Here is a 25483-nt window from a genome sequence, read left to right on the forward strand (position 1 = left end):
GATCATGATGGCTTACAGGTAATGAAAACCCAAAATTAAGTGTCTCAGAATTAAATAAATAAAAAAAATAAAATTAAAAAGGATGTTTTAAAGAAAATATAATACTTGTGAAAAGTATGTTCATTTCTCTGCTCTCAATACTTGGTTGGGCTCCTTTTGATGAATTATAGAAATATGAGTAAATGACAGGTCTTGAACCCAGCGGGGAAAGTCCTTTCTCCTCCGTTTTTTTATCCGGTTTCCTGATTATAAAGTTTTCCTGCGTGTTGCCGTGGCTCACGTGACGGAGCGCGCCCAATCACAGAGCATAAACACCGGCTGCCGGAAGTAGCGCGAGGGGCGCGTTTGGGACAAGTTGCTGCAGGTTTGTCTGATCATTGCTGCTTCAGTCAAATCTAAACGTTCCACAACTGAATGCAGAGAATGTGGGACTGTAGGAGCTGACTACCGGAGCCGCCGAGCGTCTGAGCCTGAGCCGCGAGACTGTTGAACTGCGGACTTGGTGAGTCACGCTGACGTTAGCTTAGCCTCCCGTCCATTTACACTGCGTTAGCTTAGCCTCCCGTCCATTTACACTGCGTTAGCTTAGCCTCCCGTCCATTTACACTGCGTTAGCTTAGCCTCCCGTTCATTAACACTGCGTTAGCTTAGCCTCCCGTCCATTTACACTGCGTTAGCTTAGCCTCCCGTCCATTTACACTGCGTTAGCTTAGCCTCCCGTCCATTTACACTGCGTTAGCTTAGCCTCCCGTCCATTTACAAGGCGTTAGCTTAGTGTAACGCTTATCAGGGGGTGTAACAAGGGAATTAAAGCAAATAAACGTTAGGGCTGAGTTATTGCGATGGAGGGGTGTATCTGACTTAAAGCTAGGGTTGGCGATTTGAATGAGATACATTTCTTTAAATACTGGTTAAAATGATCTTTATGACCCGATGGGAAGCAATTCATGGTGTGTTCTTAAAGTAGTTTGGAAAATATCCGCTATCTATAGCAGGAGTAAAACGGGAAAAACAGCAACCAATCGTCTTGACGGTACACCCTTTTTTAAACCAATCAAATCCCTTCGCCGTTCGACCTGCCCCCTGCGCGTACATGTCAATGGCGTGCACTGACCCTGGTTCAGTGCACGAGTAGAAGGACGGAGCGTCGTTGCAGAATGGCGGGGAAGAATGTTTGGGGGTTTACTTACTGGTGAGTGCGCCATAACTTGGCGTAGTGCAAATAAAGAAAAACGAAGAAACGAAGCGCTGAGGACAGGTTACGCCAGGGACTCACTGGACGCGGAAGCGCCGCGCGCATACCGCGCACACGGAACGTCTCCGCGTCTCCGCTCCCAACGGAGCTCCTCCAATGGGGTGGGAGCTGGGCGGAGCCTTGGGGAGATGCTACATTCGTGCTTCATGCTAGTTTTCCAAGATCGCCAACCCTAGCTTTAACAAAAGAAACCAGGTTCGCTATGGGAGCTCGGTATGTGAATGAAAACCAGTGGAAACAGGAATTGAGTTTGGAAAATGTATTGACAATGACAGACATAAACAATAATAAACAACAAAGGGCCCAACACAACAGAAAATTCACAGATGGGGGAAAAAAAACCCAAAGGGAGAAAAAAAAAAAACCTTCAACCTTAGGCACAGTTCAGGTGTCCATAGAATCCTTGGTTGGTTTGGAAAGTTTATTTCAGTTCATGCGATTCCTCGGCTGGTTCGCAGAGTTTAGTTCAGTTCATACGGTCCTGAGTTTGCTCGCAAGGTTCAGTTCAGTTTTTATAATCCAGGCGAATTGGAAAAAAAAAGAAGTCCTACCAGGCTCGGGCAGCTCGCCACCTCCCAAAGGAGGAATCTTTTTCAGTGTTCTTTTGGTAGGAGGGAAAAAAAAAACCTGACCTAAAATGAAGGCCAGAGAGAGGAGATGCAAAACAAAAAACACAATCAGTATCAAAGTTCAGTTACTAGTAACATTTCTTCATAAATAAAATGGCCATTTAAATCAGTATCCATAAATAAATCTGTTGTACAACATTAACTTCACAATCTGTATCAATGGCACTGTATTGAGCCTAAGGCTACAATAAAAAATGCAACCCAAGAAATAACAAAAAGAGATAACGGCAAACGGCCGTCACACCACATAGTAGGGTGTCGTTACTGCAGGTACAGAGACTCAACAACAAAAAAAAAAGAAACACACTCGGAACCGCTCCGGCGCTAACCCGGAAGTGCTGAAATTAAATCAAATTAAACACATTAGATGATACCATCCTCTATTTTATGGGAAGGGTTCAAGTGATTGTACTGTTTTGGTGACTCACCGTCGGATGTTGTAGTTTGTAAGGCACAGAATGAAGTGGATTTGAGGCAGGAGTGGATCGTGTCTCTGTTACCATAAGGAGACAAGGCTGAGTTACCCACGAGTGCAGATTGCAGTCAAATGCTTACTTAAGGTGGAATCAATCAATCAATCAATCAATTTATTTTTGTATAGGCCAGTATCACAACAACAGCTGCCTCAGAGGGCTTCAAGATGTTACATTGGTCGGTAAAAGTAAAAACAGTGAATAAGCATAATGGTAATATGTCAATATTTACAGTAACGAGACAGAACGAAGCAACCACCGCCTTAGACCCTCACATCCGGCAAGAAAAAACTCCAAAAACCCAGTGGGAAAAGAGAAATCTTGGGGAGAACCACAGTATGGAGGGATCCCTCTCCCAGGGACGGACAGCTTTGGCAACAGCTAGCATGAGACAATAAGAAGTAAAGCCTAGGACTATGTTGAGTACAGTCCGTTGGACGGTCCAGCACAAGAACCACAGATCCCAGCAGTAGAACCGAAGCCAGTCCACGGGCAGGACCGACAGGAGTGTCCTCCCGGTCCGGACGGGGCTTGTTCGTAGGCCCTCGTAATAGTGGAGTCAGCAACTGAAACTGGAGAAGACTCCCCCTCGAAGGGGGGGACAGCAGGTGAAAAGCAATGAACGGACTAAAGGGAATAACATTCAGACATTAGAGGATAGGGCTCAGTGCACCGTACTTCCCACAACATTCTAGCTCCTGGGGCAGCTTTGTGGATACTTAACTGTTTAAACTAGTATTTAGTTAGTATAGTTTAGTTTAGTTTAATTTAGTTTGGTTTAGTTTAATTTTGTTTAGTGTAATTTGGTTTAGTTTGGTTTGGTTTAGTTAAGTTTAGTTTAGTTTAGTTTAGTTTGGTTTACTGTAGTTTGGTTTGGTTTACTTTAGTTTGGTTTGGTTTGTTTTAGTTTAGTTTAGTTTAGTTTAGTTTAGTTTAGTTTAGTTTAGTTTAGTTTAGTTTAGTTTAGAATCCCTGGCTGACCTGATCATAGGCTGCATCGAAGAGAAACGTCTTGAGCCTAACCTTAAATGTGGAGACTGTGTCTGCCTCTTTGACACCACTTGGAAGCTGGTTCCATAAAAATGGTGCCTGATAGCTAAAGGCTCTTCCACCTAGTGTCCATTTAGAGACCCTAGGAGTCACCAGTAACCCTGCATTTTGACAGCGAAGTGCTCTGATTGGTTGATAAGGCGTTAAAGCATCTTGGAGATAGGTTGGAGCCATCCCATTTAGAATTTTGTAAGTGAGGAGAAGGATTTTAAATCTAACTCTAAACTCGACTGGAAGCCAGTGAAGAGATTTTAGAACGGGAGTAATGTGTTCACGTCTTCTAGTTCCAGTTAATAATCTGGCGGCCGCATTTTGAACCAACTGAAAGTTTTTTAATACACTTTTTGGGCAGGCTGCGAGAAGGGAGTTGCAGTAGTCCAATCTAGTAGAAACAAATGCATGGATGAGTTTTTCTGCATCGCTTCAAGGTAGAATGTTTCTTATTTTAGCTATGTTGCGCAAGTGGAAATATGCTGTTTTACAAGCCAGGTTGATGTGTGCTTTAAAGGAGATATCCTGATCAAATAAGACCCCGAGGTTCCTGACAGTAGAGGAGGAGGATACACTGACGTTATCTAAGGTGATAATCTGTTCAGATAGACACTCTCTCAGTTTATGGGGGCCTAGTATAATGACCTCTGTTTTGCCAGGATTCAGACGGAGATAGTTCGTAGTCATCCAGGTTTTAATTTCTCTGATACAGTCACTGAGTCTGTCTATTTGATTAGTTTGATCAGGTTTCATCGATAAATACAGTTGTGTGTCATCTGCATAGCAATGAAAATTGATATCGTGACTTCTAATTATGTTCCCGAAAGGAAGCATATATAACAGAAATAAAATTGGCCCGAGAATTGGCCCTGGAGTGCTACGTGGCGGTGCTTAGCACTAGCCTTCCTCCGGACTGTCAAAAACCGGTCCTGGTCTTGTCCCGGCTGCTCGGGACACGCTGCGGGGCTAGGCTTGCTAACACTCCTCTCACTGCGGGAACGGGCTGCGAGCCCTGCCGTTACCTCGCTGTAGCTAGCGCTGCCCTGCCCCTCACATCTACGCAGCCGCTCCTCTAACTCGGTTACCCTGTCCTCCAGCGCTGTCAATACACTGCACTTTACGCAAATACCCCTATTGTCAAGGGAGGCAGGGTTCTGATTCAACATACGGCACACTGAGCAGGAAAGAAAAGAAGACAGAGGGGAGGACGCCATAGCGGTCCCGGCGGACCAAGCTAGTTAGCACGCTAAGCTAGTTAGCACGCCGGTGGCGCTAACGGCGAAGAAATGTAATTCACAAGAGATCGCTTGGTCAATCGGGGGCGAAAGTAACCCCGGGGGCGTAAATAACCCCGATTTTTGATTGCTTCGTGAATTAACAGTAATAGCAAGAGAGAGACAGCAAGCACTTCAGTCGCTCGCAGGCTTCAGCAAGCTTCACCAACACGGAAAACACTCACCGGAGTGACGTCAGACGCTCAGGCTCAGGGCACTCCAGCTCGATTGCGCGTTTTAGAGGTCTTGTAACAAAAACTCTGTTCCTTGGAAAATGTACCTGAGCCGGTTTATGCAGAGTATAGGTGTCTTGAGATGATAAAAAGTCTTTCACATCTTCCACCCTAACTTTCTTTCCTGTCTCATCTTGAACCACTTTATGAAGCCGCTCTACCCCGCTGAAACTACCAGGATGACTCAGCTTGTAATATAATCTCTTCATGACACGTTTCTCCGCCATCTCTAAGTACAATATAAATTCACCCCCCTCTATCCGTCTGTCTTGCTCCTACTCATCCCTTCAGATGTGTCAACACCTAACACATCGTAAAAACTTCAAAAGACCTCAGAAGGAAGGAAGTTGTGGGGGGGGGGGGGGGGTGGACTAATGCGCGGTGGACAAACGGTGGACAAATGGTGGACAAATGGCGAGGGGAGGGGTTTATTGGGGGGCCATATAAATCTTTCAGTTTGACATACAATATCTTATTTATCTCTCTCATCACAAGTAGCAGTTTTGCTGTCTGATGCTCTGAAGTAGGGCCCGGTCACACCGCCCGAACTTTGCTGGAGCGTCCCTGGAGCGGTGAAAAAAATCCATCACCGCTCGTAACCGTTCACCACCGTTCACCACCGTTTAACAGAAGTTGGCCTTCGTTAAAGCAACGCCGTAAACGCTCGGCCACCACTGATGTTAAGGCCCGGTCACACCGCCCGAACTTTGCTGGAGCGTTCCTGGAGCGGTGAAAAAAATTCATCACCACTCGTAACCGTTCACCACCGTTTAACAGAAGTTGGCCTCCGTTAAAGCAACGCCGTGTACGCTCGGCCACCGCTGATGTTAGCGGAGGGGCCCTCCCACCGCTCCGAAAGTTTTGAGCTGCACAAAATATTCAGAGCGGTGAGGAGCGTTGAATTTTCCGCCCCGGCAACGTTCACCCCCGCTCCACCAACGCCCAGTCCAAGTTTGGCACCGCTAGACGCCAGTTTGTGGACGCTCGAGTCCGCCAGGCCAACGCAATTTTGAACGCTGGACCACCGCTGCTTCACTGCGCTTCTCGGGCGGCGATTAAACGTTGCACAAACGTCGGTGGAGCGGTGGTAAGCATTCTACGAGTGGACACGGGGTTGGTGGAACGGTGGAATGGAATAATAAATGAAAAAGGTTGAAGTAATATATAAAAAACAGTATTTTTTTCACAGTTGTTAGCACAAGAACAGCCAAGACGGTCTGACAGACCGGTTGGGTTTTTATAATTCAAATAAATCTGTTAAAATAATTCCCCTGTCCTCTAATTCTTTGACTTTTCCTAAATATGTGTCTTGTCTGTTTTTCTGAAGCAAATAAGGTCCTAACAATGACACACATAATATTACAAAGCATTTATACCTCCAAAAGATAAAGAAGACGCACATCGCGTTGCTTTTTTTCTTCGATTGATTTGTTTTGGTTCATTTGCGCGCATCTGAACACGGAGCTAGCTCTGACATCAGACAATCGGCCAAAAATATCAACCAAATCCCCCCCCCCCCCCCCCCCCAAAAAAAAAAAAGACAATAAAAAGAGGCATAACAGAAGCTTTAGCAATGATACAGGAAGTCAGTGAGGGGGAATCGGATGGAGGAGACGTGTCGGACAGTCCAGCAGAACCTGCAGTGGCGGATGAAGCGCTCACGCGTCACCTCCAGGTATAGAGAATTACTGTAGGCTACTGTCAGTTTACAACTAAATAATAATAACATAAAATGGTGTGAAAAAAATAAATAAACTTATGTAATAAATCTCTACACAACAGTGAACACGGTAGTTGGAGCACTGCAGCGTCTCCAGATGTGCCAGTCACAGATTCGGGTAAAATATTATATCCTCCATCAAAGTACAGCAAACCAAGTGTTTTTCGTTTCCAAAAATTACTTTGAGAACGAACATATTTTCTGAATAAATACCTTTGTCCTGTGGAACCTGCAGTCCCAGAATCAAATGAGCAGGGTGGGGACGGACCGTGTGGGAAGGTGTCCGTCCTGGTGCGCAGCCAGGGAAACTTATTTTACTAATTTTAATATGTTCTTGATTATTATTGACGGTTAATAACACAACTGTTTTGTGTGTGTTGGTGTGTGTGTGCTTGTTTATCAAGGAAACGAGTGCGCGGAGTGTGAGAGGTGACCGCAAATGCGCACTGTAAAAAGTCAAATAAATTTTAAAACCTGATTTGAGGCATTAATACAGCAGACATGAGGCATTAAAAGGTTTGCTGATCCTCTTGACTTAATATTTTGTTTATTTATGTTAATTTCTAATACATTAGATTACAGAAAAACAACCTGCTGGTGTGCTCCTGCGCAAAAACACTAAAAAAATGTATGATGGTCTGGCTGATCGTTGCAGCCGTTGGAGGGGGTGTAACATCAGCGGTGGCCGAGCGTTTACGGCGTTGCTTTAACGGAGGCCAATTTCTGTTAAACGGTGGTGAACGGTGGTGAACGGTTACGAGCGGTGATGGATTTTTTTCACCGCTCCAGGGACGCTCCGCAAAGTTCGGGCGGTGTGACCGGGGCTGTAGCTCCTAACAGTTCCTGCTCCTGTTCCTCATCTTAAATTTGCCATTAATGAGCCGGTCTGTCTGTCTGATCAGCAGAAGGAGAAGGAGAGCTGCACATTGAACCTGAGTGAGCTGAGAGAGAGAGGAGCGCTCACCGAGATAATAAAACACAGGACCAAGATTTTAACTAAATAAAAGAACAATTTTTATTAACCAACACAAGAATACTACAACAATGTCAACATTTAAATAAAAATAATCCCTTTTGCCTCTTTCACACACAGAAAATGGCAATACTATAAACATAGAAAAAATGTAACAGTATCAGCAGTACAACAAAAAGTACCATTACCCATAGGTATTTATGAAAAAGAAGTCATTAGTGCAAATAAGGTGCAAAATACTATTGGCTCTTTGCTCTTTTGTCAATGAGCTTATACCCTGAGTTCCCCTTTTACCCTGGATATCGTGAGTAGTTATACTGCAGTAAACAAACAAATTAAAAAAAAAACAAACCTGAAAATGCACAGCAATAACATGATAAAACGTTAAAAACACACATGCTGCGTCAAGACAACCACACAGCATCTGGTTCAGAGTCACATGCTGAACCACATTAAACAACTCCAGTCATTATGGCAAATATACTGTAAACTATAGCTGGCTGTCATTCACCACCACCTTTGATATTTATTATATATTTTTTTTAGTTCCATTAACACAATCATGATTTAGTTCAATTGGCTAAATATATGAAAATAGTTTAATCACTGCTAAAATGACATCTTTGACCACCAATTGAAAAGCAACATCAAATTATGCTGGAAATATGAAAATATTACCTTGACTTCTCTAAAACAGCTCCCTGGATATTCTGGAGGATTCTGTTGAAAAGTCTGAGGCCGAGACCTCTGTCTGTGTTGGGGTCTGGTTAATCGGGGCTCTCCCTCCTCCTCCCTCCGTTTACGCTGCTTTTAAATGTTTGTGAATATTGGTGGTGTTACCACAGCAGCGAATTAACTTCCTGCACACATTAGATGATGCAGTGTCTTTATCTGAAGCTGTGAAATAGCAAGTCCACGCAGCCCCCGCATTTATGACATCATTAGCGCGACGGAGCAAAGCAAAAGTAAACAACGGACTAGAGCTCAGTCCCCGTTACCTGTAGACAAATCTCCTCTAACCCCACGGATCAGGAGAAGCTCTCTGGTCTCGCTGTCTTGCCAATACTGGGTCATCTTGACAAAGGAAATCTTACGCTGTGTCCAGAAACAACAACTAGCGCGCTAACGTAGCCTCGCTGCGTCGACGTCATCATGTAAGTTACCGCGTCGACTCGTGTCTGCCTTTCACACTCCCTTTTGCCCCTCCCACTAAAAAGCCGATTGTAGCGACCCGCTAAAAACCTGTGTCGATTGCAGGGTTGAAAAACCCGGGTCTAATGCAGAGTGAACACTTTCACACTGCCATGAGGAGGCGATTAATTAGCGGGTTTAAACAGGTTTTTTGGCCAGTGTGAAAGGGGCATCAGGCTGAGTTAAAAGCCAGTGAATAAAAATGTGTTTTAAGGTCTTTCTTAAAGATGGACAGTGAGGGGGCCTGTCTGATGGCAGTGGCAGCTCAGTCCACAGCTTGGGGGCCACAGCGGAAAAAGCTCTGAGCTTAGCTTGGACCTCGGCACCTCCAGGAGCAGCTGATCAGCTGACCTGAGCCTCCGTCTGGACCCGGGTACCTCCAAGAGCAGGTGATCAGCTGACCTGAGCCTCCGTCTGGACCCGGGCACCTCCAGGAGCAGCTGATCAGCTGATCTGAGGCACCGAGCAGGAGTGTAGAGGTGGAGCCACTCAGAGAGGTAAGGCGGGGAGAGGCCATTCAGGGATTTTAAAACAAATAAAAGAACCTTAAAGCTATAGTGCATAACTTTTAAATGTCTATGAACGTCTGTTTTAGCCAAGCCACTACTAGTGAAGATGACAAAATGCAGATTAAGCCGATCGGCTCCTCTAACATGTCGCGGGATTTTTCAATATATATATTTCTTGCTTTGCGTGTCGACCGGCGACATTCCCGCGCTGGCGAGCAGGAAATTACGCATTTTACGTCACAACAAGAAGGGAGGGGGAGGATGCGCAGAGCGTCTCATAGCAACAGGCTCAGCTCAGGCAGAATGAGGAAGCGGCATGGCGGATAATCCAAAGAACCGGCCGAGAGAGAGTCCTGGAGTGTATCCTACCACCAGAAAAAAAGCCTGGACGGTTGGGAGAAGGAAAGTGACCGACGGAGAAGGCAAACTTGTCAGGTACAAATTAGCAGGCACCTTGTCTCCCGTTTGTAATAAGCTATTTGCATTTCTGTGGCAAAAAAAAACAAAACAATAATTACCTCTTCGGAAGAGTCCGTCTTTTTTTCACCAGCTGTCCTTATTCACACACAATAAAAACCGTTTCCAACGGTGATTGGCGCTGTGGAAATGCGAATCACTGTGGCAGATTGGGGGGAGGGGGGGAGGGGGGGGGGGGGGGGGGGGACACCGGGGTGTACGTCATGTGGAAGCGCCGACTTTATTGTTGTAAGAACGCAGAATTCCGCTAGAGGGCGACCGAAGTTACGCACTATAGCTTTAAAATGGACTCTAAAGGTCACAGGTCACCAGTGGAGGAGGTCAGGATGGGAGTGATGTGTTCCTCTTACGTCCTCCAGTTGGCAGCTGCTCTGCAGCATTTTGGACCAACTGGAGACGAGCGAGGGACGACTGGCTGACTCCAACATGAAGTGCATTACAGTAATCCAGCCCAGATGTAATAAAGTCATGGATTACTGTCTGAAAGTGCTCACGTGCAAGAATGGTACCTGAGGTGGAAGAATCTGGACTGAACCACTGCACTGATCTGTGAATCTAGTTTAAAATCACTGTCTATTTTAAAACCCGGATTTAAAACAGTCGCCTTCACATGTGGAGTCAAGGGGCCCAAGTCAGGTGGAGGTTCACAGGAGTCACTGGGACCAAAGACAATCACGCTAATGAGAAGGCTTATTTCTTTTCAAATGGGATGTATAACTGGTGTCCGCATAACAATGAAAGGAGATGCCGTGCTTTCTCAGGATGGACCCAAGTGGTAGCAATTATACCCCTTTCCCACTGGCCAAAAAACCTGTTAAAACCCGCTAACTATCACCTCCTCATGGCAGTGGGAAAGCGTATTACCGGGTTGAAATCCCGGGTCGTTCGACCCTGCAATCGACCCGGTAATTTACCGGGTTACTTTGTCCCAGCATTTTAGTGGGAGGGGAACTTAGGAGATTTGTCTACAGGTAACAGGGACTGTGTTCTGCTGCATTGTTTACTTTCGTTGTGCTCTGTCGCGCTGATGATGTCATCAATGTGGGACACCATCGGTGCGGGAAAACGCAGCGTCGCGGCTCGCCAGCAGGCAGTGTTAAATTCAGCAAGTCAGGTCCAGCAGAACCAGAACCACATAGTCACCAGAGTGATTTACGATGAGGATGTCATTAAAAACTCTCAGTAGAGCTGACTCGGTGCTGTGCAGGGGTTTAAAACCAGACTGGAAGACCTCCAGGATGTTCTGATTGTCCAGGTGGTTTTTCAGCTGCAGATAGACAACCTTCTCCAGGATTTTTGAAATAAAGTGCAGCTTTGAGATAGGCCGAAAATTAGCCAGGAAAGCCTGCTCCAGGCCAGGTTTCTTTAGAAGGGGCTGTACCACTGCATGTTTAAAATGTACAGGGGCAACACCAGAGGACAGACTGCTGTTAATGATAGCAAGGACAAGATGGACAATGCAGGGAAAATGTCTTTAAAGAGATGTGGGAGAACGGCATCTCGGGGGGAACCTGAGGGCTTAATGTGGGCAACCAGATCCTGTAAGGATGATAAAGTCACTGCTCAAACTCATCAAATATACCAGAGCAGTGAACAGTGTCAGAGGGATCTTGTTCAGGCGTCAAAGTCACGGCCCTGGTGGAAACAACCTTATTGATGAAAAACTAAGGATGTTCTCGCTGGTTTCAGACATTGGTTTTAAGCAGACAGGCTGTGGGGCATTAAGAGCAGAGTCTATGGTTCTGTACAGGACATGTGGGTCATGGCGGTTCTCCAGAATAATGTTTGACAAGTACTCTGTCTTATCATCTTTAACAGTGTTCTCATATCTGTGCCAGCAGTCTTTTAAAATTTGGAAAGAAACGTGCAGCTTGTCCTTCTTCCACCTCAGCTCTGCGACACTCCCTCCGAGCTGCCCGAGTTCTCTCACTTAACCAGGGCTGAGGTTTGGCTTTAGGCTGCCTGGTTTTTAATGGAGCCACAGAGTCCAGGACTGTTTGGCAGGAGGAGTGAAACCATGAGCTGAGCTCCTCTGGACCTGTTAGTTCAGGGGGCGCACAGAGCTGGTTGAAGGCAGCAGAGAAAAGAACAGCGGTGGAAGGGTTAAAAGTCCAACAGCGCTGAGCAGGAACGCAGGTTTTAACTGGTGCACAGAACAACCTAACTTCAAATACCACAGGCAGCTAGATGGTCAGAGAACACATTGTCACATATCTTCAGATTTGTAACAGAAAAACCACGGCAGAGAACAAGATCTAGTGTGTCCTCGTTCATGTGGGGGACCAGACACACACTGAACCAGACTGAGAGAGTCAATGAGTGTTAAAAAGTCCTTAATTAGAGGTTTATCAGGGCAGCATACATGGATGTTGAAGTCCCGAACAATAAGGATGCAATCATATCTGGGCATGATCCCCGCCAGGAAGTCAGTGAATCCACTGATGAAGTCCTTGTTGTATTTGGGCCATCTGTATATGACTGTGACCAGCACCGGGTCATAGCGACCCACCTCAAATTAAATTAGTTTGAAGGTGGAGAAGCAGGACGAAGGAGTGCACTGCTTGCAGTGAAAGTCATTCTTTAAAACAGTCGCCATCCCACCTCTACAGCCCGATGTCCTGGGAGAGCTGAAGAAGGAGCAGCCAGCTGGTACGAGCTCGTTAAATGCACCGCGCTCACCCCAGCCGATCCAGGTCTCCGTCAGGCAGAGGAAATCCAGAACATGGGCACTGAAGAAATCCCTCAGGATGAAGGTTTTGTTGTTCAGGGACCTGGCGTTCACCAGGCCAATCCTGACGGGAGACGGTGCCCGTGGTCTGGCGGGGGCCTGGTGCAGCGTCCTCAGACCATCATCCAGACAGGCAACGGGGACCAAGGAGTCATTGATGGGGTCCTGGAAGCGCTGGGGCACAGCGAAGGAGCAGGGTAATCCATGTCCGGTCCGGGAGAAGGACAAACGCCATGCCAGGCAGAACTTTAACTTCACCAGCCGACCGCTGCGTTTACCGCGACGGCGGGGACGCTTTCGCCGTGAAGGAAGAGGCCCGGTACAAGTGAGCCCGGATGCCTGAGAGGTACGGAATTAAGGTTTTATGCCCACTGTAGTCACATGCAGTGAGATCTCTCACTTTATACCGGAGATCGAGGATAAACTGGCGATCATACACCATCAGAGACTCGCTCTGTAAAGTGCAAAGCAATAACAACACTAAAAACAAAACTGAGAGCAGCAGACGGCAAGCCATAAACACCAGCACCATCTTGGTAGAAAGTCTCTGAGAAGACGGCCGACCATCTGTTGGTTTGAAATCTTCTTCCTTTCAGAAATCTCATCGTCTCAGCTCAGAAAATGTGGAGGATCCTTTAGAAAACCACACAAGGAGATCTGATGGAGTCCTCTACTCAGGTTTCAACAACTCTACTGAGTCTCCAGGATAATAAAGATGAACTCCAGCATGTAGCGGCTGAGTGAAGGTGGTCTGGACTCTGTGGAGGAGAGTCATGGTTTCAGAGATGCTGTAGAAAGACAGAATACCTGCTCTGTAATCCAGGTACACTCCCACTCTGGAGGACTGAGGACCTGAGATGGGAGTTTGGATGTTGTTGTGATAAAAATTAAAACTGTTAAAGCCACAGAGTAAAGCCCAAGATTTGTCATTACGTCCAAATCCACATTCATTTCCAATCCCTACCCTGCTGATGTTCTTGTATGTGACTGCTACAGTAGCTCCTCCTCTCCTCTCCACCTCCCAGTAACTATGTTCAGTAAGACTCTCTCTGCTCACAACCTGAGAATATCCAGTGAATCTGTCTGGATGATCAGAATAAGGCTGAACTTCCTTTGTATAAGTTACTTTTCTGTCTCCATCAGATAATTTCAGCTTTAAGTTGACAGAGTTTGGATCCAGAGTAATCTGCTGTGAATATTGTAAGAAGTCTGCTCTGCTCTCTGGCTGTGGTTGTAGCAGTAGCAGCTCCTCTTCAGTCTCTCTCAGGATGTTCTGTAGTTTGTCTCTGCTCTCTGACACAGCTGCTGCCACATCCTCAAAGTGTCTGAGAGGAGCAGTCTGGATGCTGGAGGAGTGTGTGGGCTCACTGAGTGCTGACACTGAGGTGTAGCTGTGGAGAAACTGGGTGTGGTCCTCTGTGTGTGCCAGCTGCTCCAGTTGGACGTCTTTCCTCTTCAGCTCAGCGATCTCCTGCTGCAGCTTCTCCTCAAGCTCTTTGAGTCCACTCACTGCAGTTTGCTGCTGGGATCTGAGCTGCCGCTTCACCTCAAGGCTTCTGTTCTGGAGGAGACGGATCATCTGGGTGAAGCTCTCCTCGCTGTGCTCCACTGCTTCATCAGCAGAGACATTGATGGCAAACATCTGCTGCTGAAGCAGCTTCACGTCTTCCTCTCGCTCCTGGATTCTCTGCTGGATGTTTAGTCGACTCCCCTCCAGCTCCTTCTGCTTCTGCCTCCTTTCTGCTGCAGCTGGGACTGTTTCATGGCCTCTGTGTTGGTCCATGGCGCAGAGGTAACAGATACACTGCTGATCAGTGCGACAGAAAATATTCTTCACCTCATCGTGAAGAGAGCAGACTGTCTCCTGGAGATTCTTGGAGGGCTCCACCAGCTGGTGTTTCTTCATTGGAACTACTTCATTATGGCGTTGGAGGTGTTCCTCACAGTAAGAGGCCACACAGACCAGACAGGACTTGACGGCTTTCAGCTTCCTCCCAGAGCAAACATCACAGGCCACATCTTCAGATCCAGCAAAGCAGAGATCAGCTGCAGCAGCTTGGAGTCCAGACTTCTTCAGATCCTCCACCAACTCTGCTAACACGATGTTTTTCTTCAAGTCAGGCCTCCTCCAGGACTTGTCCCCACACAGAGGACAGCTGTAGAGTCCCTTGTTTTGCTCTTCATCCCAGTGTCTTTGAATACAGTTGCTGCAGTAGCTGTGTCCACAGGGAACCGTCACTGGATCCTCCATGAGATCCAGACAGATGGAACAAGAGAACTTTCGTGGATCCAGCTGAGCTCCTCCCTGAGCCATTTCCTCCTCTAAACAACAGCCAGTGTTTGAAGAGTTTCTCTTCCTGCTCAGCAGGTTTGAAGCCCAACCCTCCTCTGGTTTCCTGCTCCTGTGAACGCGGGTCTGCCCTGGTTCTGCTGGTGAGCTGCTGCCCCCTGCAGCTCACAGACGTCAGTGATCCCTCAGCTGTGAGATCTGTAAAAGAGGAGGAGGCAGTGACTCAGTGTGGAGAGAAGGGAGAGGACGTCACAGCTTGATTTCATTCAGGAAATCCAGCAGCTTCACTTCACCTTCCAGCCGTCGTTCAGCTGGAATGTCAAGCTTCAACTTCTGCTTCCCTGGTTAAAAAAAAGTGTACTTAATTGTATTTTAATTTTATTCATACTGTTAATTGCATTTTGAAATTGTACTTCCACAAATTGCCCTTTATGTAAAAGTACAAGTATACTACCATCATGCTTTAATGGTAACACTTTCAACACACTTTGTAATATTTGTACTATGTCACTGTTTTGTTTTAGTCAAGCTGCTCTGCACCCCACTTTCCCTCCTCCCAACAGGAGTTACTACGTCAGCTGGCGGAGCCTCCTGTGCACGCCCCTGGAGCTTATTAGACAGAGAACACGATGAGCAAAGATGAGAAAGTAACATGGGTGGCTCAACAGCGCGTGCCAAAATAGCCCAAATAGTTATTAACTCACCTAAAAGCTATCGTGCATGCGATCTACCCAACACTGTCAAGAAGAGACCTGAACAGAACAGGTAAGTGAAGAACAGCCGGTGAGCGCCGCCATGTCTGTTCACGTTATACTGTTTACTATGAGAGAAGTGGCTCTGTGGTGTGTTCAGGAGCGCTGGGAGCGCTGGCGATTCAGTGTCAAGGTGCGCTGGGACATTTTGAGGTTGCTTAAATGCAGATTGTGTTTATTTATTCTGTAATATGAATGGATTGTTTAGTTCATGAAAAGAGAATAATTTATTTACTAAAAACGGTAGAACAGTGTTTATACTTGATTTGCTAAAAGCCCTCTAAATTGATAGATAAAGATCAGGATTTAGATGTAATAATACATTTTGCAGTGCTAAAAAAGTGGAAATAGAAACTATTTAGGAATTGATTTATTTCATTAAAAATGCTAAAATGTGTGTAAAATATTGTTAAATGGCAACTTCGGTTTTTTGACACCTGGACCTCATTTATAGGTGTGTGCATGCTCATATACTCACTCAGACAAACATCGTGCAGCTCGGAGTCCTTCAGAAGTTATTTAGATCCAATTGATTTAGGCCAAGGCAAGGGAGTTTCAGCGCGGGACATAATCTCTGCAAAATCGCTCATTTCGTCTGTATTTTTTCATCCATCGCCAGTGTTATCATAAAGTCAGTGCGTCTACCGTAGAAGAGCTGACAGTTTTCGCTAACTTAGCCACAATTAGCTTGATTGGGAACGTTGCGGAGCTCCTCTCCCCAGCAGAGAGGCACTTTGCCTTGGCCTCGGCTGTCAAGGCGCCTGGGTGCCTGACTTCCAGGGGCCGAGTTGGGGCCGATTGGGTAAACGGCCCGGAGCTGCTCCACGGAGGTGCGTGAGAGCGGGAGAGCTTCAGCCCCAGCAGCTGCGCCGCGGCCTGCTCCACGGAGGCTCTCCCACTGACAGGAGAGCTCCAGCAGCCGCGTCGCAACCTGCTCCACGCTAGAGCTCCAAAGGTCTCCAAGCTGGCGGCAGCCCCCGCACGGCTGCTGGAGCTCTCCCATCAGCGGGAGAGCTCCGGATCTCCGCTCCTGGGCGGAGACGTGCTCCGTGCCGGCCGCAGGGCGCGCGGGGACCCGCCTGAAGACGGTAGACGAGCTGACTTTATAACACTGGCGATGGATGAAATATAGCCCAAATGAGCGATTTTGCAGAGATTATGTCCCACGCTGAAGGTCACTTGCCGTGCCACGATGTTTGTCTGAGTGAGTATATGAGCATGCACACACCTAGAAATAAAGTCCACGTGTCAAAAAAACATAGTTGCCCTTTAAAAATGTAAGGTTTTGAAATTGTTAAATGCAGTGAAGCTAAACACAAGAATTTTTTTTTTTGTCAAAAATATAAATTAGAAAACTGTATTCAAGTACTTATATTGTATTCCCTTTGTTGTCTTTTGAGATTTTTTCACCTAAAACTAAATCTACCACTACACTGCTGCTACTGCTACTGCAATAAAAGCAGCTCAAAAGGCAACGAGTGGAATCCTGCGTGCTTCAGTTGGAGGTACATCCTATCAAGTGGGGTCAATCTGCACAAAACATACACACACTTGATAGTTACATCTTGCAGTTTAGAGACAAAATATTAAAATATATTCTAAGTGAAATTCATGTGAAAGTTTGAAAGTATCGTATTCAAATTTAGTTTTTAAACATTTTTTTTACATTTACTTTAAAACATACTCAAAACTGAAACTCATTTGGTCAATTGAAAAAATGGTCTCATTGCATGAATGGCAGGGGAAAAGGCAAGAGGAGATCATTGACTGGAACATAATTCAAAATCCCATTGGGGAAAGAAATGGAAATCATTATTGGAGCTCGGAGTTGATTCTGAGCTTCTGGGCCACACACTGGTCTGTATATGGATGTTTAGGAAACACTGCTTTGTGTTTCCAAAGGTATCAACAAGTTTCAGAACCAAACGAAATGTGATATGATGTATTAATAAAGACATTAAACCTCCAACTGATGCAGGAAGTCCGAAAAGAGAGATGGCAAAAGGAGAGAGAGCTCCACAGGAGAAGATGAGCCTTCATGAAGCAGACCTGGATGCTGGATGGACCCACAGATGACCCAGAGGGTAGAAGAGGGATGATTGGCTCAGCACGTTTTTAAAGTGATTGTTGTTTTTCACTTACTTTAAACACCTTTATCATTTTTTCTTACATTCTCTGGTCACTTATCAGTTAGATTAGGATTAGCAAAACTGTTGGCAGCTTCAAGGCACAAACTGTGATTCACAATGTTTTTAAAATATGTTAAGAAAAGGGAGAAAAACAGTCAGTTGAACTTGTGAACATTTTAGTGACAGTATTTTGCGTTTTGAGTCTGGGAGCTCAATTTAAAAACTTATTACAAAAAAATAACAATTTTCATCAAAATTAACCTTTATTCCACCAAAGCCGTGAAATTTCAAATAGGTGAAAAAACAGAGCAGCAATTAGCTAAATACAATGAAATACTGAAATATGGAATATTTTCATCTATCAATCTAAATGACAAACTAAGCTGAATACTAAAAAAACATAAAATACTCCCCACAGCACTGCTGCACACAGTTCATTACCCTGCTGATACAGACAGAGATAATATTAGTAAACTTCATTTGTATATTATATACCGTACACTGTATCATTCAGGGCTGTTTGTACAAGAATTTCAGTTCAAAGTGCTTTATTGAAAATGTGATTCTGTTTAATTTTATGAGAAAAGTTCTAGTCTGTGTTCTCACTTTGGACATTGGTAGTTTTTTGGGTGCTTCAACTAAAATATAAACACTCAAAACAGAGATAGAAATCTGAAGAATTCACATCAGTTTGTCTGCTCTTCACCTGTTGAGTGGCTCCACTCACTGCTGCTCTGAAGGGAGGGGTGGAGGAAATGTAGAGAGAGAACTCACACACTCCCACACACACTGATTAATGTCGGCAATAATTGGCAGGCACAACATAAAATGTGCTCTGGAATTTTCTAGTTCAAACAATCATGTCATCACATACTCAGCGAAAATGTTAGTAAATGAAGAGAATGAAGGATGTGAAGTGAATCATTCAGTGGGTTCCTCTCTATATTTCTCAATCACAGCACTAAAGTGGTTTCAGTCAGACTGGTCAGTCAGGTTCCACTCCCTTCATGATAAAGACTCTTCAACATACCTGCCAGAACTGGGCTGAGACCAAGAGGGAGGATCTATGGTAGGGTTGCTGCCTTCCACTCACAGCAGCCACACCCCGATGGAACAAACCACTTTTAATAGTCAGGAGGAGGAACAACTTCCCCATACCTTTAACTGGGACTGGCTCCAACACCCTCCACCCTCAACAGGACACAGTGGCTCACAAGATGGATGGATGGAATTTTTTTTTCACCGATTGTCTCTGATGTTTTCACAAAACTCTGCATTTCCATGAAACCGTTTCTTGAACTCTTGCAAAACAGTCTTTTAGTGAGATTGGGAGCTGGAAGACAGCATGAAGGCCAAACTGGAGCTTGTAGTGAAATCCAGCTGGCTCCCTCAAATACTTTACCACTGTTAAACCTCATGGGACAGAAGCAAGCTGTCACATTCACATTGCATTGCAAAGCATTTGCTGCTTGAAGCCAGTGCCTGACACAACTAACGTGAAGACAAAGTCAAGGAGTTAATGGAGCGTTTTGAGGATAGGGGGATGATTACACTGACACACACTGTGTGAAACAAGGGAACTAATGATGAGAGCCTCAAAGAGCTCCAAGGTCTACAGACAGCTACAAAGAAGAAATGGACAATATTTACAATATACCAACAAAAATGGATAAAAGTGCAAATAAATACATAGATAAATGAATGAAAGAAGTAAAATGGTTTCAACTGGTAAAGTTTAGGAAAAGAGTAAAAACAGGTTGAACTACAATGAAAAGTTCCCATATTTTTGGGGCCATAAGACACATCAGATTAAAAGGCACACCGGGTAATAATAATGTAACGTCCAGCGGGCCGGTTGAAAGAACGACCAGTTGGACGTCTTAATGCTGCTTTATGAAGCTTCAGAACTGACTGAGGCTGAAACCATGGCAACAATACAGCAAAACAACAGTCCAACATGAAGAAAGCACAGCTGAGAGGCTGCTCTCTGCTTCTCTGACACACTTCCTGGTCCCGCCCCCTGCTCCCTCCCAGCCACTCACGCCACAGCATTAAGGTAACTTGAAAATGTAGAAACTGACAGAACACAACTTACCGGTCAGAAATAACACCTCCAGTAAAGACGCTACAATAATCAGTACGTAAATGAACAGTAAGGCAAACTAGAAAATTCAAGAGGAAATTTTACTTTGTCCCTGCTAGCTGCTGCTGACTGGTGTGTGTGTGTGTGTGTGTGTGTGTGTGTGTGTGTGTGTGTGTGTGTGTGTGTAGAACTCCTCTATGTTCACTGTGAGCTGAGATCAGCCATGACAGAGAGTGTCTGTTGCCATGGAGACCAGCTGCACTCGGCAGCCATGACAGTGAATCAGCACTTTTTCATCCAGTTTGTATGTTTGAAGAAATGTTTCTTCAGAACTCAGAGGTGAAATTGACTTTTTTGGTTTTTTGTTTTTTTACTGTGAGCGTCAGAAGCCTTTCGTGGATTTATCCTGCAGTTTCCATGTCTGTAGGATCATTCATAGCCACAGACAATTTGTGAAAATGTGTGAACTTTTCAATTCAGGCTAGAAGGTCTCTCTCCAAAATGCACTGGAGTGGATAGGAGGAATTTCTGCGCTCTCCTCAAACCAGAACAAGCTTGAAATGATCATTCATGCGTTCATATCCTCACGACTGGACTACTGCAACAGCCTGTTCACTTGCCTCAACAAGAAAGAGCTGACTCGTCTCCAGTACGTCCAAAACTCAGCTGTGAGGCTGCTGACCAGCACCAACAGGAGTCCCACATCACGCCTGTGCTAAAATCCCTCTACTGGCTCCCTGTTGTTTTCTGTTTCCAGTTTAAAATCCTGGTGTTGACCTTCCAAGCCCTACATGGCCAGGCTCCCATGTATATCAGAGACCTAATCGCACCCCACAGCTCGGCCTGAAGCCTGAGGTCATCGGATCAGAACCTTCTTAGAGTCCCCCGGACTCGTTTTAAAACTAGGGGTGACCGCTCATTTACATCCACTGTTTCTCGCCTCTGGAACCAGCTTCCTCCTGACCTCTGTTCCCTGGACTCAGTGGATGCCTTCAAGAATGAATGAATGAATGAATGAATTTATTTATTTTTCGAACATGTATAAAGTGAAAGAAAAAAAAAGATAAAAAGGAAAGTTAATGCAAATCAAAGAAAAAACAAAAAAACAAACAAAAAAACAAAACAAAAAAAAACATAACACCATAGTTCAAAAAGAGGAGTAGGAAGAAGTAAAAACTTTTTAGAGATTCCTACCCCTTTTTAACTATTAACAAGTTTTAAAATCATACATCATAGGACATCACATAATATATGTATACATATACCGTGCAGATATCCCTATAAATACATAATATATACCCACACATACCATATAGTTATCTCCATAAATATATACTATATAACAGAATAATTATAATATAACTACAGTATAACAGCAATATATCAATTTCCACTATATGTATAATACTCAACACCATTTGTTATCATCATCCAGAGATCCAGACTTCCTCCTCCATATACTTATTAAGAAATATTTTTTTGTACTTTTTTTTAAACAGATTTATGTTGCTACTTTGTTTTATTTCTGGGTCCAGACTGTTCCACAGAGCCACTCCACAGCTTGACATGCACATACTTTTCAGTGTAGTTCGAACTTTTGGTTTTAAAACTTTTAAAACATTTCAGTTTCAGAAGGCATTTAGACCCTGATCAGTGCTGTCTTGGCAGTAAGACATATTGTCTGTGATTTCTTATCTCCTTGTTTTTATGTACTGTGTAATGTCTTTGATCTCTGTGATTTTTACACTGTGAAGCACTTTGTGACGAATGGTGTGTGAAAAGTGCTATAGACATAAATTTTACTTACTTACTTAAATGCACCTGGAGAGAGAACCATTTGAGATAGAGACAAAATTAAAGTATTGGGAGAATCACAAGGAATATCCCTATATTTTGCTGTGTCATTTGTGAAGATTGAGCCACAACTGTGGCCGTGGGGATGACAGACAAACTTTTTGGTTGAAGTGAGAGCCTCTCACAGTCGAACTGCCACTCTCCCAATCCAGCCTCTCCAATACACACTGTTAAACTCCAGAAACAGATGAAATCTCACCACACTTTAAAGCTCACAGTTTAAATTTGAAAGCAGATAGTGGAAAGAGGTTTTCCCATCTGGATAGAGGACAAAAACTCCAAGGGTTTGATTTTTTCATGACATCTCCTCATCAAAGTATGGTGAGGCATGACAGACTTGTTTGCTGATGATTTTTTTCATTTTTTTTCACATGGGAAAAAAAATGCCCATTTTTTTAGGAATTTTCTGTGAATTCTTTCACCGGAATGCAGAGAAAAGACACAGCACACCATTCCCCAGTTATCTGCACAGTACGATGTGATTTCTGTGGAGCCTCTCCAAACGGTGTGAGACGAGTTTCCCACAAACGTTTTCTCCCAAAAGTCCTTGGTCCAGGTGTGGACTCTTTATTGATAGTGATCTTTGTGCCTTGTCAGACCCAGACACAATGAATAAAGCCATTTTAACAGGTGGGCTCCTTCTTCTTCTTTGGGGCTTTGCAGCAGCTTGCATCCCAACTGTTGCACTAGCGCCATCTGGTGGCTGTGGTACACACCACACCACCAAGCTCCTTGCTACGGTGGCCATGTGCTTCAAACATCAGGAGCACCGGATTATAAGGTGCACTGTCCACTTTTGAGAGAATTTAAGGATTTTACGTGCGACTTATAACTGAAAAACACGGTAAAATGAAAAAAAAAAAGCCAAAAGAGTCACATTTTCTCAAAAAAGGTAAAAAAATAGCTAAGAATTCTGAAAGAATATAAATGGCTGCAACTATTTTAACTATAATAAAAACTGAAGTCCACACTAAAGTTAAAATAGTTAAGATGACTTAAACATCATAAAAAGAACTAAAAATGGCCAAAAAAGTCAAATCTGCTGCAAAGACCAAACAGATAAAGCAGGCCTGCTGACAGCTTTTCCTGGGCCCGGGACACACTTACTGTTGATTGGGCCCAGTCCCGACTGTCGGCGGAGGGGGGGGGTGTAATCGATCCGACAGGAGCGGAGCGGAACGTTGCAGCGCGCGGAGCGCTATGGTGCAGTGCGCGCGGAACGTTCCAGCGCGTGGAGCGCTGTGCGGAGCAGCACGGAACTGCGCGGTGCCTGCATGCAGCGTCAGGAGCCGTGAGTGGGGTGCTGGATGGGCCCCCTCAACTTTAATTCTGGGCCCCCCCCCCCAACCCTGGGCCTGGGACAACAGACCCGTTTGTCCCCCCCGTCGGCGGGCCTGAGATAAAGTAACAAATCTTTTAAAAAAGTTTCAACATAAACCAGTGAAAGTGGTTGAGACTTAATTGATTATATATTGTATATATTCATAAATGTAATGAATACAGCCGAAGATATAGTTTTGTCTGAATAGAACATTTGATATAAACTTCTTGAGCCACATTTTCTTTCTTTTAAATGTCAATCATGTTCCAGATAGATTTTATATGGAGACACGAGGGGGTACCCAAAAGAAACCGGAATTTGGTCATAAAATACTAATAACAATGATGAGTTTCGACTTCTGACCGTCAGATGTGCTACAGGTAAGCCTCGTGCATATCTGTGAAAAAGCTGAGCTCCCAGAGTGACACTGATGTCTGTCATGCGCTATTTGTAGTAACAGAGTGCCGCGCCCCTCTGCAATTTTTCCACAACAGCGACATTGACTGGAAAGCTAGAGCAGCGCACAAACATCAAATTTTGCTTTTTGCTTGGAAAAAACAGCAGCAGAAACACTCACCTTGTTGCAGCAAGTCTACAAGGATGATGCTCTGGGGAAGAATCAGGTTCATGAGTGGTTTGGGTGGTTTAAGAAGGGCCAGATGTCCATTGAGGATCAGCCCACATCAGGACGATCCTCCACCTCGCGCACAGCTGAAATTGTCGGGGAAATTGAAGCGGCTGTGATGGCAGATCAACACCGGGGCACTGGAGAGGTGGCTGATATGACAGTGGTCTCCTGGAGTTCCTTAACCTTGCATCGCAGATGGGCCTGCCTGATTCAGTTCCCAAATCCTGCAGATCCCATCTTGTAGCGCTCCATAGACCAATCGTTTCAGTAGGTTAAAATTTTGCCGGCCCAATCAGGGGAAAGAGGCGGGAGCTGTGGGAAGAGCGGGAGTGACGAGAAGACGAGACGACAGTGGGAAGCGCCTGAAAGTTGGAAAACAATGGCGGCGTGTGAAGCGATCTCCGTGGACACGGCAAAATCTGCAGTTTTAGAAGAAAATGACTCAATTTCTTCTTTGAAAGAGGAGCACAGAACATCACTTAAAGCCTTTTTGTCAGGAAACGATGTCTACTGCTTCTCAGCAGCAGCGCACATAAGCTACGTCACACCGTGGCTTAATGTGGATTGGTCTGTGGTGAGTGTCGCGTGTCAATCAGAACGGTCGTCCAATTGTCTTCTTCTTTGGTTCGAACGGTCGTCCAATCGCCAGCTACTGATTGTTTTGAAGGTCCCGCCTCTGACATTAAATCGGAAGAGCAGCTACCCAGATGGAATTGTGAAATATTTCCGTGGCGGACATATGAAACTGTCCATCTGGCGTGTCAGGTTAGGAGTTCCTACCAGAGGATCATAAACCAGGATTTGGGGCCGCACCGGGTCTCTGCCAAAATGGTGCGCACATGGCGCAGCGCGTCACGCAGTTTCTGACGAAGAATGAGAGGACTCTCCCCGATCCGAATTATTCGCTGAATCTCGCCCCGTGTGACTTATTCTTGTTCCCAAGTCGAAGAAGCAGCTGAAGGGACGGCGGTTTGCAGATGTGGAGGAGGGGACAGACAAATCGCAGCCGGCCCTTTAAGGCACAATTACGCACGAGTTTGGCGAAAAATTTGTGAAGTGGGAAACACGGCTGGAGTGTTGCATTAATGCGAATGGAGATTATTTGAAAGTGACGGTGGTGTTTTATTTTGAAATGTAAGAAATAAAAAGTTACAACCAAATTCCGGTTTCTTTTGGGTCCCTCCTCATCATAGGACAAAAGGAGAGTATTTTACATCTAAATGTTGCAGAGTGACCAACTAATAATCCCATCAGTGGACTTCCTGTTTGGATCCACAGAGATGTGAAAACTCAGCTGTTAGCTAATGCTAGCTACTGTGGACACAAAGGAAGCAGTAAGTCAGTAAAGTAGCTGCTGTGTTTCTTGTAATGTCCCTCAGTGTGTCCTGTCCTCATCAAGCTCCCTCAGCTGTTTGGTTGGAGTGTTAGCATTAGTTTCTACTCACAGCAGTAGAAATCCTGAGCAGACGTCCAGCCTCTCTTTCCCTCTGCTTCACTTCTGGAGAAGTCACGCTCATTTATCTGCTCTCCACCTGCTGAGTCACCATGTGGCTCCACCCACTGCTGCTCTGAAGGGAGGGGTGGAGGGAATGTAGAGAGACAACTCAGACACACCCACACACACTGATTACTGTTAGCAGTAGCCGGCAGGCACAAAGTAAAATGTTCTAGTTCAAACAATCATGTCATCATCCAATCAATGAAAATGTGTGTAAATGAAGAGAATGAAGGATGTGAAGTGAATCATTCAGTGGGTTCCTCTCTATACTTCTCAATCACAGCACTAAAGTGGTTTCAGTCAGACTGCTCAGTCAGGTTCCACTCCCTTCATGATAAAGACTCTTCAACATACCTGCCAGCACTGGGCTGAGACCAAGAGGGAGGATCTATGTTAGGGTTGCTGCCTTCCACTCACAGCAGCCA

General features: G+C 45.1%; 2 protein-coding genes across 2 annotated transcripts in view; both read right to left on the reverse strand.

The window, feature by feature from the left end:
• LOC115408997 (E3 ubiquitin/ISG15 ligase TRIM25-like) overlaps nucleotides 1-15134 on the reverse strand; it is a 32608-nt gene extending 17474 nt beyond the window's left edge. Inside the window, exon 1 of the mRNA XM_030119959.1 lies at nucleotides 15087-15134. The gene's annotated coding sequence lies outside the window, so the exon portion shown is untranslated. The remainder of the gene's footprint in view (nucleotides 1-15086) is intronic.
• Nucleotides 9491-25046, reverse strand: LOC115408990 (tripartite motif-containing protein 16-like). The gene is made up of 2 exons (XM_030119946.1): nucleotides 25006-25046; nucleotides 9491-14991 (listed from the first exon to the last, which is right to left on the reverse strand). The coding sequence occupies exon 2, from the start codon at nucleotides 14815-14817 to the stop codon at nucleotides 13174-13176; it is 1644 nt and encodes a 547-aa protein (XP_029975806.1). The 5' UTR covers nucleotides 14818-14991; nucleotides 25006-25046; the 3' UTR covers nucleotides 9491-13173.
• Between the last annotated feature and the right edge of the window lie 437 nt (nucleotides 25047-25483).

Source organism: Salarias fasciatus, chromosome 22 (genome assembly GCF_902148845.1).
Source record: "Salarias fasciatus chromosome 22, fSalaFa1.1, whole genome shotgun sequence".
Lineage (NCBI taxonomy): Eukaryota > Metazoa > Chordata > Actinopteri > Blenniiformes > Blenniidae > Salarias > Salarias fasciatus.

Excerpts from the sequence above, each read along its gene's own strand:
- LOC115408990 (XM_030119946.1), bottom strand. The coding sequence starts at position 14,817 with ATGGCTCAGGGAGGAGCTCAGCTGGATCCACGAAAGTTCTCTTGTTCC.